Below are 25,633 nucleotides of genomic sequence, written 5' to 3'. Positions count from 1 at the left end.
ACAATGTCTCGAACCTCAGTTCATAGTTCATCAGGCACTCTGTCTATCAGATCTAGTCCCTTAAATCTATTTCTCACTTCCACTGTATAATCATAAGGGATTTGATTTAGGTCATACCTGAATGGTCTAGTAGTTTTCCCTACTTTCTTCAATTTCAGTCTGAATTTGGCAATAAGAAGCTCAGGATCTGAGCCACAGTCAGCTCCCAGTCTTGTTTTTGCTGACTGTATAGAGCTTCTCCATCTTTGGCTGCAAAGAATATAATCAGTCTGATTTCGGTGTTGACCATCTGGTGATGTCCAAGTGTAGAGTCTTCTCTTGTGTTGTTGGAAGAGGGTATTTGCTATGACCAGTGCATTCTTTTGCCAAAACTCTATTAGCCTTTGCCCCGCTTCATTCCGTACTCCAAGGCCAAATTTGCCTGTTACTCCAGGAGTTTCTTGACTTCCTACTTTTGCATTCCAGTCCCCTATAATGAAAGGACATCTTTTTTGGGTGTTAGTTCTAAAAGGTCTTGTAGGTCTTCACAGAACCGTTCAACTTCAGCCTCTTCAGCATTACTGATTGGGGCATAGGCTTGGATTACCGTGATATTGAATGGTTTGCCTTGGAAACGAACAGATGTCATTCTGTCGTTTTTGAGATTGCATTCAAGTACTGCATTTCGGACTCTTTTGTTGACCATGATGACTACTCCATTTCTTCTAAGGGATTCCTGCCCACAGTATGGTATAGGTTGAGAGTATTTTATGAACAATTCCATTAAAAATATTGTAAGAAGGTGATTTTGAGAATTGCTAATTATAGAGTTTTAATGCAGAACATTTTCGTTAATGAAAATTATAACCTATCTTCATGTTATTTAGGAAGATTCTTACCTCTGAAAACAATGTTAGGACCAAGATATGACAGTCAAGTTGCTGAAGAAAATCGATTCCATCCTAGTATGCTTTCAAATTATCTGAAGAGTCTGAAGGTAAGAAGCAAAACATTTTTGATATTGATTTAGCATACTTTATCCCTTTTTTGTTTTTTAGGTGGCTTTCTAAAATAAAACTTTTTACTTTGAAATAATTAACTCAGAGCAAGTTGCAAAAATTGTACAAAGAGTCTATGAACCCTTCTCTCAGTTTTTCCCAATGGTGACATCTTATGTGATTGTAGTATAATATCAAAAGCAGGAAATTGACATTGGTACAGTATTGTTGACTGGATTGTAGACCTGTAAGTTAGTTTTTACCAGTGTTTATGTGCATTCAGTGTGTTTATGTGTGTAAAGTTCTGTGCAGTTCGACCTGCTGACTTGGTCTCTATCTCTCTAGTTTTGTCATTTTGTGAATGTTATATAAATGGAATGAAACAGTTTGTGACCTTTCACGATACACTTTAAAAAAAATTTGTTTTCAATTTATTTTTGGCTGTGCTGGGTCTTCCTTGCTGCACTCAAGCCTTCTCTAGTTGCAGGGAGTGGAGGCTGCTCTTTGTTGTGGTATGTGGGCCTCTCACTGCGGTGGCTTCTCTTGTTGTGGCTCTAGGCATGTGGGCTTCAGCAGTTGCGGTTGCTAGGTGCTCGAGCACAGGTCAGTTGTTGCTCACGGGCTTAGTTGCTTGCAGCATGTGGGGTTGAATCCATGTCTCCTGTGTTGGCAGGTGGATTCTTTGCCACTGAGCCACTAGGGAAGCCCCTGGGATACACTCTTTTTTCACTAAGCATGATGCTGCTGAGGTCCTCCAGGTTTTTGCATGAATCGATGAGAGTTGTGCTCATATTTATTGCTGAATAGTATTCAGTTGTATAGCTGTGCCAGAGTTTAACCATTCTCCTCCCACTGAATGGTTAAGTAATCATTTAGCCACTTTGAGTTGTTTCCAGTTGTGGGGTATTGTGAACCAGGTTGCTGTGAAAGTTTATGTACAGGTATTTATGTGAATGTTAAGTTTTCATTTTTCTGGAACAAATACCCCAGACTAAGATTGTTGAGAACGTGGTTAGTTTTACGGAAAAATGACAAACTATTTTTCTAAATGAAACGTTGTAATTTTTTATGTTATTCTGACATCACACTGATTATATTAGCTTCTGGGCGTCCCTGGTGGCTCAGATGGTAAAGAACCTGCCTGCAATTTAGGAGACCTGGGTTCGATCCCTGGGTCAGGAAGATTCCCTGGAGAAGGGAATGGCAAGCAACACCAGTATTCTTGCCTGGAAAATTCCATGGACAGAGGAACCTGATGGGCTGCAGTACATGGGATTGCAAAGAGTCAGACACAACTGAGCAGCTGACACACCAACAACAGGGCTACTTTGACAAATTACCAGAAACTGGGTGGCTTAAAACAGCAGACACTTATCCTCTAACAGTTCTGGAGGCTAGAAGTTCCACAGCAAGGTGTTGGAGAGGTTGGCTTTTCCTGGAATCTTGGAGGAGAATCTTTTCCATTCTTTTCTCCTAGCTGCCAGTGATGGCCAGCAGGCCTCAGGATTCCTAGGCTTGCAGCTTCTTTAGCTGTCTCTGTCTCCTCCTTGTGTGTGTCAGTGTCCAAATTTTTCACTTATAAGGACACCCTAATCCAGTATGACCTCATTTAATCAATATTTTTTTGGCCACACCATGTGACTTGCAGGATCTTAGTTTCATGACCAGGAGTTGAACCTGTAGTGGAAGCTTGGAGTCCTAACTGCTGAATTGCCAGCGAATTCCCCTGTATGCCCTCGTCTTGATTATATTTGCAAAGACCCTATAACCTTCTTTCAAATACGGTTATATTCTTAGGTACTGGGAGTTAGGACTTGAATATGTTTTTAGGGGGCATAATGCAACCCATAACACCTACCATTGTTACTCTTTTAAGTGGTGGTCTTTATTGAATGCTCCTTGGAAGAATAGTTATGAAAAACCTAGACAGTGTACTAAAAAGCAGAGACATTAGTTTGCCACCAAAGGTTCATACAGTTAAAGCTATGGTTTTTCCAGTAGTCATGTATGGATGTGAGAGTTGGGCCATAAAGAAGACTGAGCGCCGAAGAATTGATGCTTTTGAACTATGGTGTTAGAGAAGACTCTTGAGAGTTCCTTGGGCTTCTAGGAGATGAAACCAGTGAATCCTAAAGAAAATCAATCCTTAATATTCATTGGAAGGACTGATGCTGAAGGTGAAGCTCCAATACTTTGGCCACCTAATGAGAAGAGCTGACTCATTTGAAAAGACCCTGATGCTGGGAAAGATAGAGGGCAAGAAGAGAAGGGGGTGACAGAGGATGAGATAGTTGAATGGCATCACGGACTCAATGGACATGAGTTTGAGCAAGCTCTGAGAGATGGTGAAGGACAGGGAAGCCTGGCGTGCTGCAGTTCATGGGGTTGCAAAGAGTTGGACATGACTTAGCGACTGAACAACAGTTAGTACATTCAGCAAATGCTGGTGCCCATTACATGCGAGTTTCCTATTACAGGATAGTAAACATGCCACTTAGTTTTTGCTAACCTGTTACTTATCCCTGTTCTTGGTGTAGTTTGGGTCTTCATTTTATATCTTTTATTTTAGCTTACTTATAAACTTTTAATTTTTATCTTCATTATTAATATACATTTTTGAAAGTCATAGTTAACATTTGTAGAGCATTAAATATTCCTAGGCGGAGCATTTTAAAGAGCTTGGGCTTAGAAACCAGTTGGCCTGGATTTGAATTCTAGTTTGCCACTTACAGCTTTGTGGTCAAGTTACCTAATTTTTTCGTGTTTCAGTTTCCTCATTTGCAAGTAAAATTAGTGCATGTAAAGCATAGAATAGTGCTTGGCACAGAGTGAGGGCTTCATTTAAATCTCACAGCTGTATGAGGTGGATACGGTTATTATCCTTATTTCATGGATTGGGAATCTATAAGGAAAAATGATTATGTATATATAATATGAGTATATGTGTATATAGAGAGATACATTAAAAAACACAAACACATTATTCACACAGACATAATCACACATACAGACACACATTTACACATGTACATATACATGGACTCAGTGCAGCTAAGTCACATAATACAGTTTCCTGGTTTTCTTAGCTAAAGTATTCATATATATTTAGAGAATTCACATTTTCTTGCTCATCCCCACTTTTCATTGACTTCTTATTTTGGACCTAGAGACAAACAATATGGGTTCTAATTCTAACTTGTGAGAAGCTGTATTGTGGCATTCAAGTCTTTGTGTTTGGCAAAGACTTCATCTAGAAGCAGTGCTTCCACCTTTTCCCTTTCTATTTGCCATATAGTAGTGGGGCCGGATGGCATGATCTTAGTTTTTTTAATATTTAGTTTTCAGCTGGCTTTTTGCATCTCCTTCACCCTCATCAAGAGATTCTTTAGCATATGCATTAGCAGACATTAAAATTCCTTGGACCTTATCCTTCTGAGCAAGGTAATATAACAGCTGTATAGAACAAACAGAGTCCAATCACACATGGTGGTTTAGGATTTAGTTCGGTGTAGCTGAAATGTCGAATTTCCCTGGTGGCTTAGTGGTAAAGAATCCTCCTGCTAATGCAGGCAATCCCTGGGTGGGGAAGATCGCTGGATCAGAAAGATCCCCTGGAGGAGGAAACGGCAACCCACTTCAGTATTCTTGCCTGGGAAATCCCATGGACAGAAGAGCCTGGCAGGCTATAGTCCACGGGGTTGGACATGACTCAGCGACTAAATAACAGCAGCTTAAATATTACTGAGTCATTAAACAACTATTAAAAGTCTTTGTCATACATTAAGTTCATGTGGGTTTAGTGTTAGAAGCATCCATTTAAGACTTGAGCTATATCCTTACCAGTGCTGTGTATAATCTTTTGTACATAGAAAGTCAGAGTTAAGAAAGAAAAGGCCTTTTTTGCTGGGCACATGAAGTTATCCTGAGTTCAGGTCTCGCTTATGTTTCTCTAGCTGAAGTTTCCCCAATAGTTTTCTTCATATTTTTCTTTTAATTGTAGGATATCCTTGAAGGTTGAGGTATGAATGACAATCCTCATTACAGTCAGGCTTCCAAGAACAGTCTGTTCATGAGCATAGCACTATGTGTTAACAGCACATATTGCCATTCTTGTCCGGGGATCATCAATTAACATGGTGTTATCCTTCTCTTGTGCAGCCACATCAGCAAATGTGGGAGGACTGTTAGGTTGCGTCACCCAGACTTCAGCTCTAGTTGCATGTGTTTCATTTGTGTACCCAAACCCTCCATCATCTCTGACTGTTAGTAGGGTGGGAGGTTCTTCTCATTTTGTACTTACCACTTACACATGGGAAAATCAGGAGTAGGGAAATTCTATCATGTTTATTAATAAATAGATCATCCTTTCATCCTTTCCTTCATTTTGTAAAATTATTTGGATTTCTCCTTGGTAGTCTGGGTCTGTAACTACTGCATGGACACAGATTCCTTTTAATGCTTAATAGGAGCATTCCGTAATTAACCAAAGTGCCTGGGAGGCATTTCGATTCCAATACCAGTTGAAATAGCACATGTCATTCTTTTTGTAAGTCTCTGTTCAGATAAAGAGGATAAATCCAATCCGGTAGTCTCAGGAGTAGCTTGGAAAAGAGCTAGTGCTCCTGGGTTAATTTCCCAATATTCAGTTGTTTCAGGATAGAAGTCTATTTTATGAATCTGTAAATTTGGAATCGTTTTTCTCATCAAAGGAGTTTCTGATTCTCTAATAGTTCTATTATTTAAAATATTGAGGGAAGTAGTTAAAGTTCTCCAGTTTTTATAAGAGCCCTCTCGAAGTTTAATTAATTACTGTTTAAGCAAACCATTCATTCTTTCAATCCAACCAGTAGCTTGAGGATAATAAGGAATATGAAAGATCCATTGTATATTATATTCCTGGGCAAACTCTTATATTAACTTATCCATTGTCCCTCTGAATTTGAAGTGGAACACCATAATATAATTATTGCCTCTGTTTTAATAGTATTAGTCTGATTGGCTTTCTTGAAGGGAATGGCCACTAAATATCCAGAATAGGTATCCATAGCAGTACCCACATATTGACATCCTTCATCTCAAATTAATGGATCAGTATAATCGATTTGCCATATTTGCCCAGGCAGCTTGCCACATGCCAATTGTCCTTTGACTAGCTGTGGTAAGTGTCTGTGTTCAATATATTGATAAATTGGACATTGTAAAATATTTAATGAGATCCATAGTAAAGGAAATACCTTGATTTTGAACCCACCTGTATATTGCTTTTTCTCCCACATTGCCACATTTTTGGTGTGCCCACAAAGTCAAAGCTGTGGTTAATCCATTGGCTACCAACCAAGAGTCTTGTTTTGTTAATGTTTTGTAGAATGACATTCTGTTAACTTTTTTTGTTTTAGAGCCTCATATACTGCATATAATTCAGCAAATTGACTACTCTTAGTATAATTCTTTCTGGCCTCTGGAAATTTCCTAATCCAGAAACCCAGGGACATTCCTTTGTCTTGTCGTTTTTGCCATAAGTTCCAATTAGCATATAGTTCATTGATAGATACATAAATTTTATGTCCCTTGGTTATAGCTCATGAGGTGTCTGATGTCCATCCAAAGACAGATTACTGTGATAAGCTTTAGGATAATTCAATTAAACTTTTTAGCAATAAAACATAACAGTGAGGAACTGTCTGGGAACGGAGTCTCGGAAGTGAGTCTTGGTCAACATAGATCTCAATTAGCAAAACTAGAATTTAATATTCAGTGAAACATAAAAACTTTTTTGTGAGGGCTTTAACCCTGCAGCCAGTGAAGGCTTTATCCCATCAAATAAAAAATAAGGTTTGTCAGGGAGCTGGGAAAAGCCAAGCAGCCATCTTGAATTTCCCATAGCCTCAGCTGTTTAATTTACAGCTATTGTTTAATCATTTTAAATTCCTTGATTTAGAAGTAAACTCTTACTGGGTCCTAAGGACATCAGGATAGAAAAAGGCTGACAAGGAGGGGTTAATTTTTTGTGGAATCAAAATGAACTTTATCTGTGGGTGCCACAATCTTCATAGATCATTGTAAAGTAATATTTATATACTTTACCAAAGTAACAAAAGATTTTAAAAACATATATAAATCACTTAAAAACAAAGAAATTCACATCGTCTGTTTTCAAACACGCATTCCAAGAAAACTGTGTTCTCTTAACAGAGAAAACCAAATTCCAGTCTGATACCAGCTTACTGTTAATAACAAAATTTGTTTATCTAGTTAATTTTAATTTAATCTTAGAAAGTCCTTTCTGTAAATCTTGAAGAGGTGGTATTTTTGCAAAGGCATCAAAGAGAAACCAGAGCTGTCTATAATGACAAAAAGGCTTAAAATGGCATGCTTAAAATCTGATGCCAGTCCAAAGTAACTTGGTTACTTTGCTGTGATATGTAACACTTTGAGATAGTAACTAGCATTATGACTAATAACATAATTCAGTACATACCAGAATATTAGAAACTGCATATAATTTCTAGGATATCTATATTGATAACATTTTCCATACAGTATAACTTGAGAAAATTTATTACTCATTTGACAGTACTGCCCAGATCAGGGTTCGAACTTGTATCTCTGCATTGGCAGGTGGATTCTTTACCGCGGAGCCACCAGGGAAGCCCAAGGGCATTTTGACTGTACATGCTATTGCCCTGAGTACTCACTTTGATGATTGGTGCTGGAATGCTGAGTTGATGTGTGTCTGGAGCTTGTTCAGTTCAGTTCAGTTGCTCAGTCGTGTCCAACTTTTTGCGACCCCATGGACCGCGGCACACCAGGCCTCCCTGTCCATCACCAACTCCCAAAATTTACTCAAACTCATGTCCATTGAGTCGGTGATGCCATCCAACCATCTCATCCTCTGTCGTCCCCAACCTCCTGCCTTCAGTCTTTCCCAGCATTAGGGTCTTTTCAAATGAGTCAGCTCTTTGCATCAGGTGGCCAAAGTATGGGAGTTTCAGCTTCAGCATTAGTCCTTCCAATGAATACTCAGGACTGATTTCCTTTAGGATGGACTGGTTGGATCTCCTTGTAGTCCAAGGGACTCTCAAGAGTCTTCTTCAACACCACAGTTCAAAAGCATCAATTCTTGGGTGCTTCTGGAGTTTGAGTTTGGGTGTATTTCAGAGAAATGCTGTCCCTGTTGTAGCTGCTGCTGCTGCTGCTAAGTCGCTTCAGTTGTGTCCGACTCTGTGCGATCCCGTAGGCGGCAGCCCACCAGGCTCCCCCATCCCTGGGATTCTCTAGGCAAGAACACTGGAGTGGGTTGCCATTTCCTTCTCCAATGCACGAAAGTGAAAAGTGAAAGTGAAGTTGCTCAGTCGTTTCCGACTCTTAGCGACCCCATGGACTGCAGCCTACCAGGCTCCTCCATCCATGGGATTTTCCAGGCAAGTGTATTGGAGTGGGGTGCCATTGCCTTCTCCACCTGTTGTAGCTACTTCTAATAAATCATGGGTGGAGTGACAGACGTAGAAAACTACATCAGTATTTGCTTTTTAGGTAGGCTTTTGTAATGTTGAAGTGGAATCTGTTTTGCTTATATTCTTTTTTTTTTTTTTTTGCTTATATTCTTGTTTCATCATTTGTTTGGGATTAATTTATTTCGTTCAGTGCCTAAGTTCTGTGTCTCAAATAAGACTTGGATAAGTGATACATTCATTGTTAATATGTTGACAGCGTGAACATAAACTCTCCTTCAGTGTAGATGAATGAACTGGCCCAGAATATTGCTATTCAGTCAACTTATTTTGGAACAGATTCAGTTACTAGGAAATCTTTCTTTCCTTTTGCCTAAGGTTAAAATGGGCTTGTTGGTAGACCTGACAAATACTTCAAGATTCTATGACAGAAATGACATAGAAAAAGAAGGAATCAAATATATAAAACTTCAGTGTAAAGGGTAAGTCATGTATTAAGAGTCTTTAATATTGAAACCTTTGCTGAAATTTGTCATCTCTACTTAGAAACAAAATGTTTCTGTATTTCTAGACATGGCGAGTGCCCTACAACGGAGAATACTGAGACATTTATTCGTCTGTGTGAGCGGTTTAATGAAAGAAACCCACCTGAACTTATTGGTATGTTTGGCTTTACTTTAGCCACTGTTGAATATCTTATTTTGTGATTGGGTTTCTATTCTCTTTTTCCAAATGGGTTGATAACGGAAATTTTTTTTTTTCTTTTTAAAGTAATTACCAAGAAGTGTTTATTAAAGTAATAGTCTATTGGGAACTGTTATTAAAAATTAAAATGTTGTCTATTCATGATAATACTATGGTAGTGACTAGGATGTTATTTGCCTGGCAGACTTGGTGGGAAACTGTAAATGAATGAATGAAGGAATGAATGATTGTAATCCTTGTAACAACTCCCTGTGGTATGTGGCTGTATCCCTATTTTACAAATAGGAAAACTGAGTCTCAGAGAAATTAAGTAGTTTTTCCTTGTTCAAATGTCTAATAACTGTTTAAGCCAAGTTTGTAATTGTTTCTGAACCAAGGTCCAAATCTCTAATTAGGTGTAACACTGGTTTCTAGATTGACCACATAAAAGTGAAAAAAATTTCTGTGTTATAAAATAACCAAAACAGAGCAAAATGCCATTTGACAAGTTGAGAGCAATAGTTGAGACATATATGATAAGATAAAAAAAATGGATATTCTTATGAAAAGATTCTATAATTCTTCAGGCCAAAGAAACATTCATCCATAGAAAAATATGGAAAACAATGAAAATGCAATACAGATAGCCAAGAAACATGAAAAAAGTTTCATTCTCCCTTGTTAATAAGAAATACAAATTAAAATATATGTTGTTACCTTCTGCAGACAAATTTGCAAAGATATAAAAAAATCATAATGTCAAGGATTTGATAAAATGGATGTACTGATACATTGTTAATTAATGTGTTAATTGATATAGCCTCTCTGGAGGGCCATTTTGGTGATTTCTATTGATCCTAAAAAGTGTTCATATACCTTGACTCATCAAGGCCACATCTAAGAATTTATTTAAAGGAAGTAGTCATAGATGCACATAAAGATTTATGTGAAAGAAATTTTATCACATCTTCCTTTGTAATAAAAAAACCCTGGAAACAGCATATCTGATGGAAGCAGATCATTTATATTATACAGTATGCAGTTTATCTAATAGAAGAACAATAGTATGGGACTACATGACATAGCATTACGGTATGTATATGTGTTTATATTTACACATTCACATGAATATATGTAACAGGTATGCATATATTTAGGATACAGCTAGAAGATTCACAGCCTAAAATAGCATTGAACAATATATTGAACATTTATTTGAGCAATTAAAAGCTCTTTTCATTAGAGATAAGCTATTATAGGGATAAATGCTAAATGTACTTGAAGAATTCAAGAAGACTTAATGTCTGGAATCAGGTGTCATGATTTCAGAAACATTAATACTCTCAAATTGAGAAATTGACCAGTTGTACTCTTGGAGGGGCCTTAGGAAGCATTACTATGAACTAGCTAATGGAGATGATGGAATTCCAGCTGAACCATTTAAAATCCTAAAAGATGATGCTGTTAAAGTGCTGTGTTCAGTACGTCAGCAAATTTGGAAAACTTGGCAATGGCCACAGGATTAGAAAAGGTCAGTTTTCATTTCAATCCCAAAGAAAGGCAATGCCAAAGAATGTTCAAACTACTGTACAGTTGTAATACTTTTTTACATCTAACAAGGTAAGGCTGCTCAAAATCTTTTAAGCTAGATGTACAAGTTGGATTTGGAAAAGGCAGAGGAACCAGAGATCAAATTGCCAACATACTTTGTATCATAGGAAAAACAAGGGAATTCCAGAAAAGTCTATTTCTGCTTCATTGACTAGGCTAAAGCCTTTAACTGTATGAGTCACAACAAACTGGAAAATTCTTAAAGGGATGGGAACACCAGACCACCTTACCTCCCTGCTGAGAAACCTGTATGCAGGTCAAGAAGCAACAGTTAGAACCGGACATGGAACAATGGACTGGTTCAAAATTGGGAAAGGAGTACGTCAAGACTGTCATCCTACTGACAATACGTAAAGTATTGTCATCCTGCTTATTTAACTTATATGCAATATGCAGAGTACATCATTCAAAATGCTGGGCTAAATGAATCACAAGCTGGTATCAAGATTGCTGGGAGAAATATCAACAACCTCAGATATGCAGATGATACTACTCTAATGGCAGAAAAAGAAGAGGAACTAAAGAGCCTCTTGATGAAAGGGAAAGAGGAGAGTGAAAAAGCTGGCTTAAAAGTCAACATTCAAAAAATTAAGATCATAGCATCCAGTCCCATCACTTCATGGCAAATAGATGGGGAAACCATGGAAACAGTGACAGACTTAATTTTCTTGGGCTCCAAAATCACTGCAGATGGTGTCTGCAGTGTTGAAGTTAAAAGATGTTTGCTCCTTGAAAGAACAGCTATGACAAACCTAGACAGTGTACTGAAAAGCAGAGACATCACTTTGCTGACAAAGGTCCATCTAGTCAAAGCTGTGGTTTTTTCACTAGTCACGTATGGATGTGAGAGTTGAACTATAAAGAAAGCTGAGCACTGAAGAATTGATGCTTTTGAACTGTGGTGCTGGAGAAGACTCTTGAGAGTCCTTTGGACTTCAAGGAGATCAAACCAGTCAATCCAAAAGGAAATCAACTCTGAATATTCATTGGAAGGGCTGATGTTGACGCTGAAGCTCTAATACTTTGGCCACCTGATGCAAAGAGACAACTCACTAGAAAAGACCCTGATGCTGGGAAAGACTGAGGGCAGGAGGAGAAGGGGACAGCAGAGGTTGAGATGGTTGGATGGCATCACTGACTCAGTGGATATGAGTTTGAGCAAACTCTGGGAGATACTGAAGGACAGGGAAGTTTGGTGTGCTGCAGTCTATAGGGTTGCAAAGAGTCAGACACAACTTAGCGACAAAACAACAATAATTCTTGGAAGAACTGATGGGAAAAATTTCTAAATTGAGTATTTTAACAAAGGAGTCTGAAATGCAGTACTTGGATGCAATCTCAAAGATGACAGAATGATCTCTGTTTGTTTCTAAGGCAAACTATTCAATATCACAGTAATCCAAGTCTATGCCCCAACCAGTAATGCTGAAGAAGCTGAAGTTGAACGGTTCTATGAAGACCTACAAGACCTGCTAGAACTAACACCCAAAAAAGATGTCCTTTTCATTATAGGGGACTGGAATGCAAAAGTAGGAAGTCAAGAAACACATGGAGTAACAGGCAAATTTGTCTTTGGAGTACGGAATGAAGCAGGACAAAGGCTAATAGAATTTTGCCAAGAGAACGCACTGGTCATAGCAAACACCCTCTTCCAACAACACAAGAGAAGACTCTACACATGGACATCACCAGATGGTCAACACCGGAATCAGATTGATTATGTTCTTTGCAGCCAAAGATGGAGAAGCTGTATACAGTCAGCAAAAACAAGACCAGGAGCTGACTGTGGCTCAGATCATGAACTCCTTATTGCCAAATTCAGACTGAAATTGAAGAAAGTAGGGAAAACCACTAGACCATTCAGGTACGACCTAAATCAAATTCCTTATGATTATACAGTGGAAGTGAGAAATATATTTAAGGGATTAGATCTGATAGAGTGCCTGATGAACTATGGACGGAGGTTCGTGACATTGTATAGGAGACAGGGATCAAGACCATCCCCGTGGAAAAGAAATGTAAAAAAGCAAAATGGCTGTCTGGGGAGGCCTTACAAATAACTGTGAAAAGAAGAGAAGCAAAAAGCAAAGGAGAAAAGGAAAGATATAAGCATCTGAATGGAGAGTTCCAAAGAATAGAAGGAGAGATAAGAAATCCTTCCTCAGTGATCAATGCAAAGAAATAGAGGAAAACAACAGAATGGGAAAGACTAGAGATCTCTTCAAGAAAATTAGAGATACCAAGGGAATATTTCATGCAAAGATGGGCTCAATAACGGACAGAAGTGGTATGGACCTAACAGAAGCAGAAGATATTAAGAAGAGGTGGCAAGAATACACAGAAGAACTGTACAAAAAAGAGCTTCACGACCCAGATAATCATGATGGTGTGATCCCTCACACACACCTAGAGCCAGATATCCTGGAATGTGAAGTCAAGTGGGCCTTAGAAAGCATCACTACGAACAAAGCTAGTGGAGGTGATGGAATTCCAGTTGAGCTCTTTCAAATCCTGAAAGATGATGCTGTGAAAGTGCTGCACTCAATATGCCAGCAAATTTGGAAAACTCAGCAGTGGTCACAGGACTGGAAAAGGTCAGTTTTCATTCCAATCCCAAAGAAAGGCAATGCCAAAGAATGCCCAAACTGCCACACAATTGCACTCATCTCACACGCTAGTAAAGTAATGCTCAGAATTCTCCAAGCCAGGCTTCAGCAATATGTGAGCCTTGAACTTCCAGATGTTCAAGCTGGTTTTAGAAAAGGCAGAGGACCCAGAGATCAAATTGCCAACATCCACTGGATCATGGAAAAAGGAAGAGAGTTCCAGAAAAATATCTATTTCTGCTTTATTGACTATGCCAAAGCCTTTGACTGTGTGGATCATAATAAACTGTGGAAAATTCTTAAGGAGATGGGAATATCAGACCACCTGACCTGCCTCTTGAGAAGCCTATTTGCAGATCAGGAGGCAACAGTTAGAACTGGACATGGAACAACAGACTGGTTCCAAATAGGAAAAGGAGTACGTCAAGGCTGTATATTGTCACCCTGCTTCTTTAACTTATATGCAGAGTACATCATGAGAAACGCTGGGCTGGAAGAAGCACAAGCTGGAATCAAGATTGCTGGGAGAAATATCAAGAACCTCAGATACGCAGAAGACACCACCCTTATGGCAGAAAGTGAAGAGGAACTCAAAAGCCTCTTGATGAAAGTGAAAGTGGAGAGTGAAAAAGTTGGCTTAAAGCTCAACAGAAGATCATGGCATCTGCTCCCATCACTTCATGGCAAATAGATGGGGAAACAGTGTCAGACTTTATTTTTTGGGGCTCCAAAATCACTGCAGATGGTGACTGCAGCCATGAAATTAAAAGACGCCTACTCCTTGGAAGCAAAGTTATGACCAACCTAGATAGCATATTCGGAGAAGGCAATGGCACCCCACTCCAGTACTCTTGCCTGGAAAATCCCATGGGCAGAGGAGCCTGGTAGGCTGCAGTCCATGTGGTCGCTAAGAGTCAGACACGACTGAGCGACTTCACTTTCACTTTTCACTTTCATCCATTGGAGAAGGAAACGGCAACCCACTCCAGTGTTCTTGCCTGGAGAATCCCAGGGATGGGTGAGCCTGGTGGGCTGCCATCTATGGGGTCGCACAGAGTCGGACGCGACTGAAGTGACTTAGCAGCAGCAGCAGATAGCATATTGAAAAGCAGAGACATTACTTTGTCAACAAAGGTCCGTCGGTTATGGGTTTTCCAGTGGTCATGTATGGATGTGAGAGGTGGACTGTGAAGAAAGCTGAGCGCCGAAGAATTGATGCTTTGAACTGTGGTGTTGGAGAAGACTCTTGAGAGTCCTTTCGACTGCAAGGAGATCCAACCAGTCCATTCTAAAGGAGATTGGTCCTGGGTGTTCATTGGAAGGACTGATGCTGAAGCTGAAACTCCAATACTTTGGCCACCTCATGCGAAGAGTTGACTCATCGGAAAAGACTCTGATGCTGGGAGGGGTTGGGGGCAGGAGGAGAAGGGGACGACAGAGGATGAGATGGCTAGATGGCATCACTGACTCGATGGACCTGAGTTTGAGTGAACTGCTGGAGTTGGTGATGGACAGGTAGGCCTGGTGTGCTGCAATTCATGCGGGTCGCAAAGAGTTGGACACGACTGAGCGACTGAACTGAACTGATGGGTTATTAAAATTACAATTGTGATATAATACAGTATTCATTATTATATATTACTTGTTTTATATCACTGGACTGTGATTCTGTTCATGTGGATTGAAGTGGAAGCTTTTCCTTTGGGTCTGCTCAGTTTGGAGCACAGGTTGGGGTGGCAATTATTTATTGTAGTAATACTGAGAAGACAGTAACAGAAACTGGTCTTAGAGATGGTTTCTCATATCATCTTCTCAAACAAAAGAATTAAAGAATCAAGTCTGTGTTCTTAGGATCAGAAAATATTGGCCTGCTTTTACAGTATTTTAATTGTGTTTTTGAGATGCAGTTTTCATCAGCCTTCCACACATTCTTACTGTGACCACCAGGGGACATTGATGGCAGGGCAAAAGTGAGACACATTTATTTTCAAAGTTAGTCTGATTAAAAAAAAAATCTTTAAGTTAACTGATGTAACTGTCAGTACATGCAGTTAGCCTAGTTGTGGGATGATACTGTAGAGTTAGTGGAGATATAGAGTTCTGAAACACATAGAAGCTTCAAACGTTTTCTAATCGCTAAGTCTTGTCCAACTCCTCTGCGACCCCAGAGGACTGTAGCCTGCCCGGCTCCTTTTCCATGGAATTTCCCAGACAAGAATACTGGAGTGGGTTGCCATTTTCTTCTCCAGCGGATCTTCCTGACCCAGGGATCAAACTTGTGTCTCCTGCCTTGGCAGACGGAGTCTTTACCACAGACCTGCCCAAGAACTGCTGCTGCTACTGCTGCTAAGTCGCTTCAGTCGTGTCCGACTCTGTGCGACCCCATAGACCGAAGCCCACCAGGGCCCGCTGTCCCTGGGATTCTCCAGGCAAGAACACTGGAGTGGGTTGCCATTTCCTTCTCCAGCCCAAGAACTACAGCTTCATAATCTCATAATCCCTGGGGCAGTACCCCCTAATTTATCATCATAGTGGAAATTTTCAATCATACCAAAAGTAGGGAGAATAGTAAAATGCCACCTTATGTATCCATCATTCAGCTTCACTAATTATCATTTTACTGATATTTTTTTCATTTTTCCTCTCCTCCTCCTAACAAATTTTTTTCTGAGTTTTAAAGCAAACCATAGATACCATGTCATTTCACTAAAAGTGTTTCATTATGCATCTCTAACTGAGAAGAATTTTTGTTTTTTTATAACCACCATGCAGTTATACCAAACAGAATAATGAGAAATTCCTTAATGTCATCTGATGCTTAGTCTACTTTTAGATTTCCTCAATCCCCTTTTAAAGTTAGATTTTTCAAACCAGGATCCAGCAGTATCCAAATACTACATTTTGTTTTTTATGATTCTCTCTCTTTTAAATGCTGTCAGTTTGTTGGAGAAATCAGGTCTTTGTCCTATAAAATGCTCCATTATCTGGATTTACCTGAGTGCCTCCTCATGGTATTAGTTAACTTTTTCCTTTGTCCCCTGTCTGTCTTGTAAACTGGTAGTTAAAACAAGAGGCATAATTACATGTTTTAAGCAAGAATACTTCATAGTTGGTGTCGTATGTTTCCTTTTACCCTACATCAGTTAGCACATAATGTCTGGTGGACCCGCTTTTAGGGGTACAAAGATGAGTAAGTAGGTACAGGTAGTGGCATGTTATTTCCTCTGTTACTTTTTAATCTGTCTTTTACCTAATTTTTTTTTTTAATCTGTTGGTGACTGTTACTTTCTTCTGATATTTCATTAGGAGTTGCAAAACAATGATTTTTCTGATTGGCTAATTTCTTCATGAATTAGCTGGAATTCCTCTTTAGCAAAGAACTATTCCTTCTCAACAATTTGATTATCCTGAAATGCAGTTTGTACTGGAAAGGCAAGTTAAATTTCTGATTGTTTTATTTATCAATTTCCAGAATAATGTATTGGTATCTTACCAATGTCTGGTGGTAACTGATTAATCTTATTATTATTTCTTTTTGGAGTATCTGTTTGAACTCATGAATTTTTGTGTAGTTGATATATTTAAATCATTTATAGTCAATATTTATTCTTATGCCCAAATTGCTTTATCCTAGGCCAGTGGGAGCCCCTTCAAGTTGATTTCTGTATCTTTTTGATAGCACCCCATCAGACTTTGACAGTTTTGTTGTTTTCTGGTATAACATGTTTTCCAGACATGGAATCAGTTATTCCTTTAAGGAACCTGGTTCCTTTAAGTGGAAAGTAGTATTTAGAAATAATCTAGGTATAGAGAGCATTCCATAATTAAACACATGAACATTTCTGCAGTTAAATACATGAATATTCATTCACACTAAATGAGAAAAATAGACTATAAATAACGTCACATCAGTTCAGGTCAGGTTTTGTCCCCAAATGATCTACCCCAAATCTTAATTTTTAAGAGCTTTTTTAAAAATTATAATTACAAATAAGAGATTATGTATGGAGCTATGGTGCATTTGTTTGCTTGTGCTGAAAATTGAGGATAATAATTTTGTGGGCTGGAGAAATAAAGAAGTCTGTTTTTTGTTAAAAGAGAAATGACTGATTTCTTTGTAAATGGTAGACTAAAAGATATGTAACTTAACTAATGCCTCTAATTATTTTAGATGTTTCTAGTTATAAATACACAGGTCAGATTTTCGAATATATATTTTTATGAGTAGTGCATGTGAATTTTGTTTAAAAAAACATTTCTTTTGATTAAATAAAAATATTTTAAGATTACTTGACATGTAATAAGTTCTTAATAATTAATAGTTTCCTCTTGCTGTTCTTCTTCTTCTTATTTTTTGCTCATTTAGACCAGAGGAGTCTCAACCTAAACACTATTGACATTTTAAATAGGATAATTCTTTGTTTTGGGGGACTCTTCTGTGCACTGTAGGATGTTTAACAGCATTTCTGGCCTCTACCCACGAGGTGTTATGCCACCCCACCAGTTGTGACCATTAAAAATGTCTTCTGGGACTTTCCTGGTGGCTTAGTGGTGAAGAATCTGCCTGGCAGTGCAGGAGACACAGATTTGATCCCTGTTCTGGAAAGATCCCACATTACCACCTAACGACTAAGCTCGTGTGCCACAGCTATTGAGCCTGTGCTCTAAAGCCAGGGAGCAGCAACTGCTGAGCCCACATGCCGCAACTACTGAGGCTTGTATGCCCACGTTCCACAGCAGGAGGAGCCACTGCCATGAGAAGCCTGAGCACTGCCGCTAGAGAGTAGCCCCTGTCACGGCTAGAGAGAAGTTGGCATAGCAACGAAGACCCAGCACAGCCAAAAAAACAACAAAAAGTCTCCTGACATTGCCAGATGTCCTCTGGGGAGGGGGGTGCGTAAAATCACCCCCAGTCGAGAATCATTTATTTAGACTCATTAGGTAACGTTTTTGATACTAAAAATAAGTTTATCTGATTAGTGAGAGAAAAAGGAAGTTGTGTATATTGAGATCAGGCAGTATTTAGAAAGCCATGTTGCCACCAGCCCTGTATAAGTCACCTCTTCCTAATTTATACTTATAGTCATTTCAGTATGTATATTTCTATAGTTAAAGCCCAGTTCTCTTTTTTTGTTGGGGAGATTGTTTTCCTTTCTTAATTTGAGATTTTAAAAGACTATCATTTTTCCTTAATATATAGATTAATGTTACTTTTTGAGATTCTGTATAAATTTATTTCCTTATGTTAGCTTAGAATAGAAAATGATGACAAATTTGAATAAGAAGTGACTTGAAATAGTTAATCAAGAGCTAATCTTTACTTACAAACTGTGCTCTGCTTGCCACTAGATGGACCCATTCTCATAATGAACAGAGGAAAACTGAAAAAAAAGAAAACAAATGCTTCCCCTCCCTACCTCCTAAACATTGAAGATAAATGAGGTTAGGCTTGTAGTATACCTATGTAATGAAATTAAAAAAAAAAAAATCAGGTACATAATCTTCCATATTTTTCTATAGAGATTTGTTTTGTTGAAGGTTTTTATGTTTCTTACTTTATGCTTTTCTTACTTAAACAATCTAGTCATTTATTAATACTTTGAAGTATAACAATAAAGTAAAACTTTATGTACTTATTTAACAAAGAATATTAAAAGAGTACTGGTACTTAAATTGTGTATCATCACATGACTTAATCACTTGATTGCAATTATTTGTACATATGTTATTCGTAAAAATATTTGCTCTAAAGAGATGCAAAAACAGTAGTGGTGTAGATGAGAAACATATCTAAAGTTAGAGTGTTGTTATTTAGTCTCTAAGGCATGTCTGACTCTTCGAGACTCAGTGGACTGTAGCCTGCCAGGCTCCTCTGTTGGGATTTCCCAGGCAAGAATACTGGAGTGAGTTGCTATTCTCTTCTCCAACAATTAGAGTATTTGTTGCTTAAACTGGTCTCAAATATAAAGTAGAAAGGAAATTTACACATTGTGTTGATACATGTTGAATAAAAAAGTCTGTTTACATAAACTGAACATCTTTGCATAATTTTTGAGGCACCTTTTCTTACAGAGCACTGGAGATGATGAATTTAGAGAGTTTCATGATTATAGCAGCTTATTTCTAAGGAGTGTCTTTTTTTGTTCAAGGCTGATCTCTTTATTATTATTTTTTAAAATCTCTTAGGAAACTTCATTTCAGTTATATCATTGTTCTCCAACCTCTGTGAATTAACCAGATCTTTCTCAGCCTATAAACGTATTTAAACCTCTTATATTAAAATATTACCCTGCCCCCAAAAAACCTTTTCTTGCTCTTTTATATGTCCCCTTCCCCTTCCCAGCACACTTTCCAAAAGATTGATATTCATATCCATTCATTCCTGTTCACCTCATTGCAATCTGGAGTCCTCCCTCTAAACAAATAGCGACTTTCAGTTCTAATCTTCATGTGACATTTAAACAGTGCTTGGGACTTCCTCTTTCCCTGGTAAACATGACCGCATGTTCATGTTCTCTTTATTTTCTTGACCCCCATGAAAGTTCATTTTTAGTCTTTTTTAAATGCCTTCCCACCCCCTCAACTTAGGGGTGAAGTGTTAGTTTTCCTCACATTCCATCTTTATTTATGTTTTCTTGTTCTACCCATTTTTAGTGATTTTATCCACGCCACAGACAGCTTCTGTAGTTGACTATATGCTGATCATTCTTGAATCCACAACTCCAACTAGACCTTTCTGTGAAGCTCTTTACCCTATTTCCAAATATTTTTGAGTCTCATAAGAAAACACTGCCCCCCCCCCCCATTTTTTTTGTTTTTTTTTTTTTGTATTTTGGCCACACCACCAGGCATAGGGATGGTTCCCTGACCAGGAATTGAACCCATGCCTCTGCAATGAAAGCGCCGAATCCTAACCACTGGAAGGTTAGGATCCCACTGGGTCACCAGGGGACTTCCTATTAAGAACCTTAAACTCTGCACGTCCAAGTGTGCTCACTGTGTTGACTCTGCACATCCAGCTGTACTCATTGTGTTGCCCAGTAAACTGATATAAACTCCTGTATTTTGTAACTTGGTGGGTGGTATCACTGCCTAATTAGTCATCCAAGTCAGAACCGAAGACTCCTTCTACATCTTTTCTATCAGTGTTGACAGTAATTGATCCCTCAGATTGCAGATTCTACCTTAAATGTTTCTTCCATCTGCCTCTCTGTGTTATTCCCATCACCAGGACCCTTGTCAGTCAAACTCTAATCTCACATAGAGATTAGTGGATGATTTCCTTACTAGTTTTCTTGGCTTCATTGATGCTTCTTCTCTGTTTTGTGTTGAACTGCCATTGAAGTGGATTTTCTAAAATGTGATAATTTAGTAATGTACACCAAGTCGTTTTTATTACATTTTCAAAGTAGTTAAAATGATTTGAGAATGCAATCATTTTTGGAAGTTATGAAGCTCATTTGTAGCTTTGCATATTATAAAGATAGGACCATACTTACCTGGAATATGTTCTGAAAAAAAGCTTAACAAAAACAAATTTCTTTTTCTCAGCAGTTTTTCCTTTTAAAAGTCTATTTTGAAACATTATAGGCTAATGTAAAGATACAGTCAGTTGGCTTCTAGAGAACTTTAAAGTAGTATTATTTTTATTGTACTGTATATTCATCAATTTCTGTATCCAGTCAAGTGTCCTGTGTGGGTATGTATGTGTGTCTTTTAGAGTTGTGTGTTTGATGAAATATCTCCATATGTAAAATGCTTGGATCTTTTAGTTTTGAAATTAAACTTTAGACCTTAGAAACATTTGTAATTAATAAATCAGTATGTTATATTTACACTTTTTGCTAGTGCTCTAAGTTAAATTCCAAGCAATTTAAGCTGACAGGTTTAATAGTTATAAGAGAGGGCTGAGTTTTAAAAATGTGGTTATTTTATAAAATGATTGAAATGTTTTGTTTGCAGGTTGGAATTTTGAAGTGAAATGTGGCCTCTGAAGTGATTTGTAATTTTAAATCAAAACTGCTTTATTTTCTAGGTGTTCATTGTACCCATGGTTTCAATCGCACTGGTTTCCTTATATGTGCCTTCTTGGTGGAGAAAATGGATTGGAGGTATTTGTTTCTTGTTGTAGTGAAAGAAGATATATTTAGTAATTGATAAAAAATTTTATTGATTTTTTTTCAGTTTTAGCATTTTCTATTTCTAGGTTTTTGGTGAAGTAATGATTAACATGATTTCAGTGGTTTTTGTTTTAGATTTCGTTAATCTTTAGAATACCATTCATTACTGATGTTTTCTACCAAGTAGCATGTTGAGTGCTTATGGATCCTAAATACTATACATTTTCTTTCCCAGATTTTTTTTCACATCTTTCAGAATTATCAGAGATAAGTTCTCCCAATATTTTGTGTATGTTTTCACCTTGGAGGTTACTACTGTTGTTTTTCATTTCATTTTTAAATACCTTTTAAAAAAAATAGCTGCTGAGTATTAGAAAAAGCTTAAATACCATAAATACCACGTACCTTATGTTAAAACTGTTTCAGAATGGTTTGTCTCTTAGTAGATTGAATGCCTTGAGAGTAGGGACTGTGGTGTGTCCATTTTATAAAACTTCTGTTGTGTTTTGTATAATAGTCTTAAATATAAAGGTATTTTGGGGGACTGAGTTACTCTGTTTAAGCCAATCAACAGGTCTTTATGAGCACCTGTTAACTTGTAAAGTGTCTTTTTAGATTCTGAGAGATTAGAGAATGAGATATTTCTGAATTTCCTCATTTACTTTAAAGGTCTTTTGTTTACAAAGCCTTTCATGCAGTAAGTCCTTCTCTGAATATAATCACCTGAAGTAGACATGTGATTATATGTTTCCCTGTTCACTTATCCTCTGTGGTTCTCTACTGCATACATTCTGCCTCTGCCTTTCTGCCCTTTCAGATGCTCTAAAAGGTAACTCTACACTATGTCAGACTATGTCAGACTCAGCCTATGCTTAGCCTCACTCTGATGACCTCTGCTCTTAACGCTTGGGTCTGTTGAAAGTTCCTGAAAAACCAGCATGCTTTTACTTTATCTTCATGTTGCTTTTCCTTGACTGGTGTTTTCTGTTACAGTCAGACCTCAACCTTTAAGGGTTTACTTAAATTCTTTACAGATTCCACCTGGGTCTCCTCATTACACTCATTGCAGTTTACCTTTAGAGTTTAGGAAATACCATGTACCTTGTGTTAAAACTGTTTCAAAATGATTTGTCTTAGTAGATTGAATGCCTTGAGAGTAGGGATTGTGATGTATCCATTTTATGAAACCTCTATTATACTTTGTTATAATAGCCTTAAATATAATAAGAGAATTTTGATAAATCTGCATAAATGGAGAGTAGTGAGGAAATTGCATGGTGTTTGTTTTCCATAGTATTGAAGCAGCAGTTGCTACTTTTGCTCAAGCCAGACCACCAGGAATTTATAAGGGTGATTACTTGAAAGAGCTTTTTCGTCGCTATGGTGATATAGAGGAAGCACCACCCCCACCTCTATTGCCAGATTGGTGTTTTGAGGATGATGAAGATGAAGATGAGGACGAGGATGGAAAAAAGGAATCAGAACCTGGGTCAAGCGCCTCCTTTGGTAAAAGGAGAAAAGAACGTTTAAAATTGGTAATGTTTAAAGCTATTATTATAGTCTTTACCTTTTTCCTCTACAGGCTTATTGAGATTTATGCAAATAGAATGTTGACTATGTTTGTTTTGCTGGATTTGTAAGGTTTCTCTATACCTGTTATTTCCAAAGACTCTTTTTTTTGACTGCACCACGTGGCTTGTGGGGTCTTAGTTCCCCAACTGACGATTGAACCTAGACCCTTGGCAGTGAGAGTGTGGAGTCTTAACTACTGGACCACCAGGAACGTCCCCCAAAGACTTTTTTTTTTAAATTAATTTTTATTGGAGTATAGTTGCTTCATAATGTTGTATTCGTTTCCTCCTTCAGCAAAGGAGGTGAACTTTTCAGCAAAGGAAAGTGAACTTGGCTCACTTCAGCAAAGTGAATCAGTTATACATACACAGTTATCCCCTCTTTAGATTCCCTTCCCATTTAGGTCACCACAAAGCATTGAGGAGAGTTTCCTGTCCTTCCAAAGATTCTTGATAGCCATGGATCATGGCCTTTTCTACCAAAAATTTTCAGTTATATAAATTTATCCCGTTTTTGTTTCTTAGGTAAACCAAAGAACTGTTAGATTGAGAATTTATTGTTTCTTTGCAAAAGATGTGAGATTCCAACTAAATATAAAGTGAATATTTTTACTAGTGCTTTACTTGTCTCATATTTAAAATAACTTTATACATAAATTCTCCTTTCCATGGGTGGCACTTTCATATTTTTCTGTAAAGTTGAATTCAGAAGACTCTTACTTCTTCAATAAGCAATTCCTATTAATCTTCTAGAAATACAAGGCCTAACAAAAAACTTTAGGTGTTACCTTCTTTTCTTGGTGGGATAGTGGATATATTGAGAAGAAAAATGCTGGTTGTGACTGTACATACAGAAGTATATGTTGTAGGCCAAAGGGGAAAGTTAGGAAAAGTGTGGTGGTAATTAATTGTTAATAAAGTTAATCATTCAGGTTTGTGGGATACCATGGTTGAGTAGTAAGCAGTAAACCTCACAACTCATTTCTTAGTAGGTGTTGATTCACAGGCAGGGAAGAAAATACCTTAAATGTAAATCATAAAATATAATTATTTGGGACTTAAAGTTTCTTGTTTGGAAAACATTTTGTTAATATGTACATATTTCAAACTTCAACATTCTACCACCCCTAACAAGTGTATAAATTGCTTTGAAACATGAAACTAATTTCAAAAATAACATTTTTTTTTTACTCTAACTTATTTTCTGGATTTATATACATCTGAAATTACTGAATCACATACCTGGAAAAATAAGTATCATATTCTAAAGAAAGTCTACTAGCATAATGCATAGATGATTACCCTCTTATATCATTTTTATGAGGGAATTCAACTGAATTTTTTAAGAGTAACATTAATTAGAAGCATATACTTAATGTGTTCTTGAATTATGATCTAGTATTTAAAACTGTAAAAGTTTAAACAGTTTACTGGAAAAGATCAGTTTTCATTCCAATCCCAAAGAAGGGCAATGCCAAAGAATGCTCAAACTACCGCACAGTTGCACTCATCTCACATGCTTGTAAAGTAACGCTCAAAATTCTCCAAGCCAGGCTTCAGCAATATGTGAACCATGAAATTCCAGATGTTCAAGCTGGATTTAGAAAAAGCAGAGGAACCAGAGATCAAATTGCCAAAATCTGCTGCATCATCAAAAAAGCAAGAGAGTTCCAAAAGAACATCTGTTTCTGCTTTATTGACTATGCCAAAGCCTTTGACTGTGTGGATCACAATAAAATGTGCAAAATTCTTCAAGAGATGGGCATACCAGACCACCTGACCTGCCTCTTGAGAAACCTGTATGCAGGTCAGGAAGCAACAGTTAGAACTGGACATGGAACAACAGACTGGTTCCAAATAGGAAAAGGAGTACGTCAAGGCTGTATATTGTCACCCTGCTTCTTTAACTTCTGTGCAGAGTACATCATGAGAAACGCTGGGCTGGAGGAAGCACAAGCTAGAATCAAGATTGCCAGGAGAAATATCAATAACCTCAGATATGCAGATGACACCACCCTTACGGCAGAAAGTGAAGAAGAACTAAAGCCTCTTGATGAAAGTGAAAGAGGAGAGTGAAAAAGTGGGCTTAAAGCTCAACATTCAGAAAACGAAGATCATAGCATCTGGTCCCATCACTTCATGGCAAATAGATGGGGAAACAGTGGAAACAGTGTCAGACTTTATTTTTTGGGGCTCCAAAATCACTGTGGAAGGTGACTGCAGCCATGAAATTAAAAGACGCTTACTCCTTGGAAGGAAAGTTATGACCAACCTAGGCAGCATATTCAAAAGCAGAGACTTTACTTTGTCAACAAAGGTCTGTCTAGTCAAGGTTATGGTTTTTACAGTGGTCATGTATGGATGTGAGAGTTGGACTATAAAGAAAGCTGACCACCGAAGAATTGATGCTTTTGAACTGTGGTGTTGGAGAAGACTCTTCAGAGTCCCTTGGACTGCAAGGAGATCCAACCAGTCCATCCTAAAGGAGATCACTCCTGGGTGTTCACTGGAGGGACTGATGGTGAAACTGAAACTCCAGTACTTTGGCCACTTGATGTGGAGAGCTGACTCCTTTGAAAAGACCCTGATGCTGTGAAAGATTGAGGGCAGGAG

The 25,633-nt window shown here is 37.9% G+C and overlaps 1 protein-coding gene across 3 annotated transcripts in view; it reads left to right on the top strand.

Annotated features, from left to right (window-relative positions):
• RNGTT (RNA guanylyltransferase and 5'-phosphatase) overlaps positions 1 to 25,633 on the top strand; it is a 245,163-nt gene that overhangs the window by 12,306 nt on the left and 207,224 nt on the right. For all 3 annotated transcript variants that reach the window (XM_025294588.3, XM_006055334.4, XR_006542359.1), the window contains exons 2-6: positions 867 to 976; positions 8,807 to 8,910; positions 9,000 to 9,088; positions 21,365 to 21,440; positions 22,744 to 22,984. In XM_025294588.3, coding sequence (XP_025150373.1) covers positions 867 to 976; positions 8,807 to 8,910; positions 9,000 to 9,088; positions 21,365 to 21,440; positions 22,744 to 22,984 — 620 coding nt within the window. The remainder of the gene's footprint in view (positions 1 to 866; positions 977 to 8,806; positions 8,911 to 8,999; positions 9,089 to 21,364; positions 21,441 to 22,743; positions 22,985 to 25,633) is intronic.

Source organism: Bubalus bubalis, chromosome 10, assembly GCF_019923935.1.
Source record: "Bubalus bubalis isolate 160015118507 breed Murrah chromosome 10, NDDB_SH_1, whole genome shotgun sequence".
NCBI lineage: Eukaryota > Metazoa > Chordata > Mammalia > Artiodactyla > Bovidae > Bubalus > Bubalus bubalis.
This window is presented reverse-complemented; position numbering and strand designations above follow the sequence as displayed.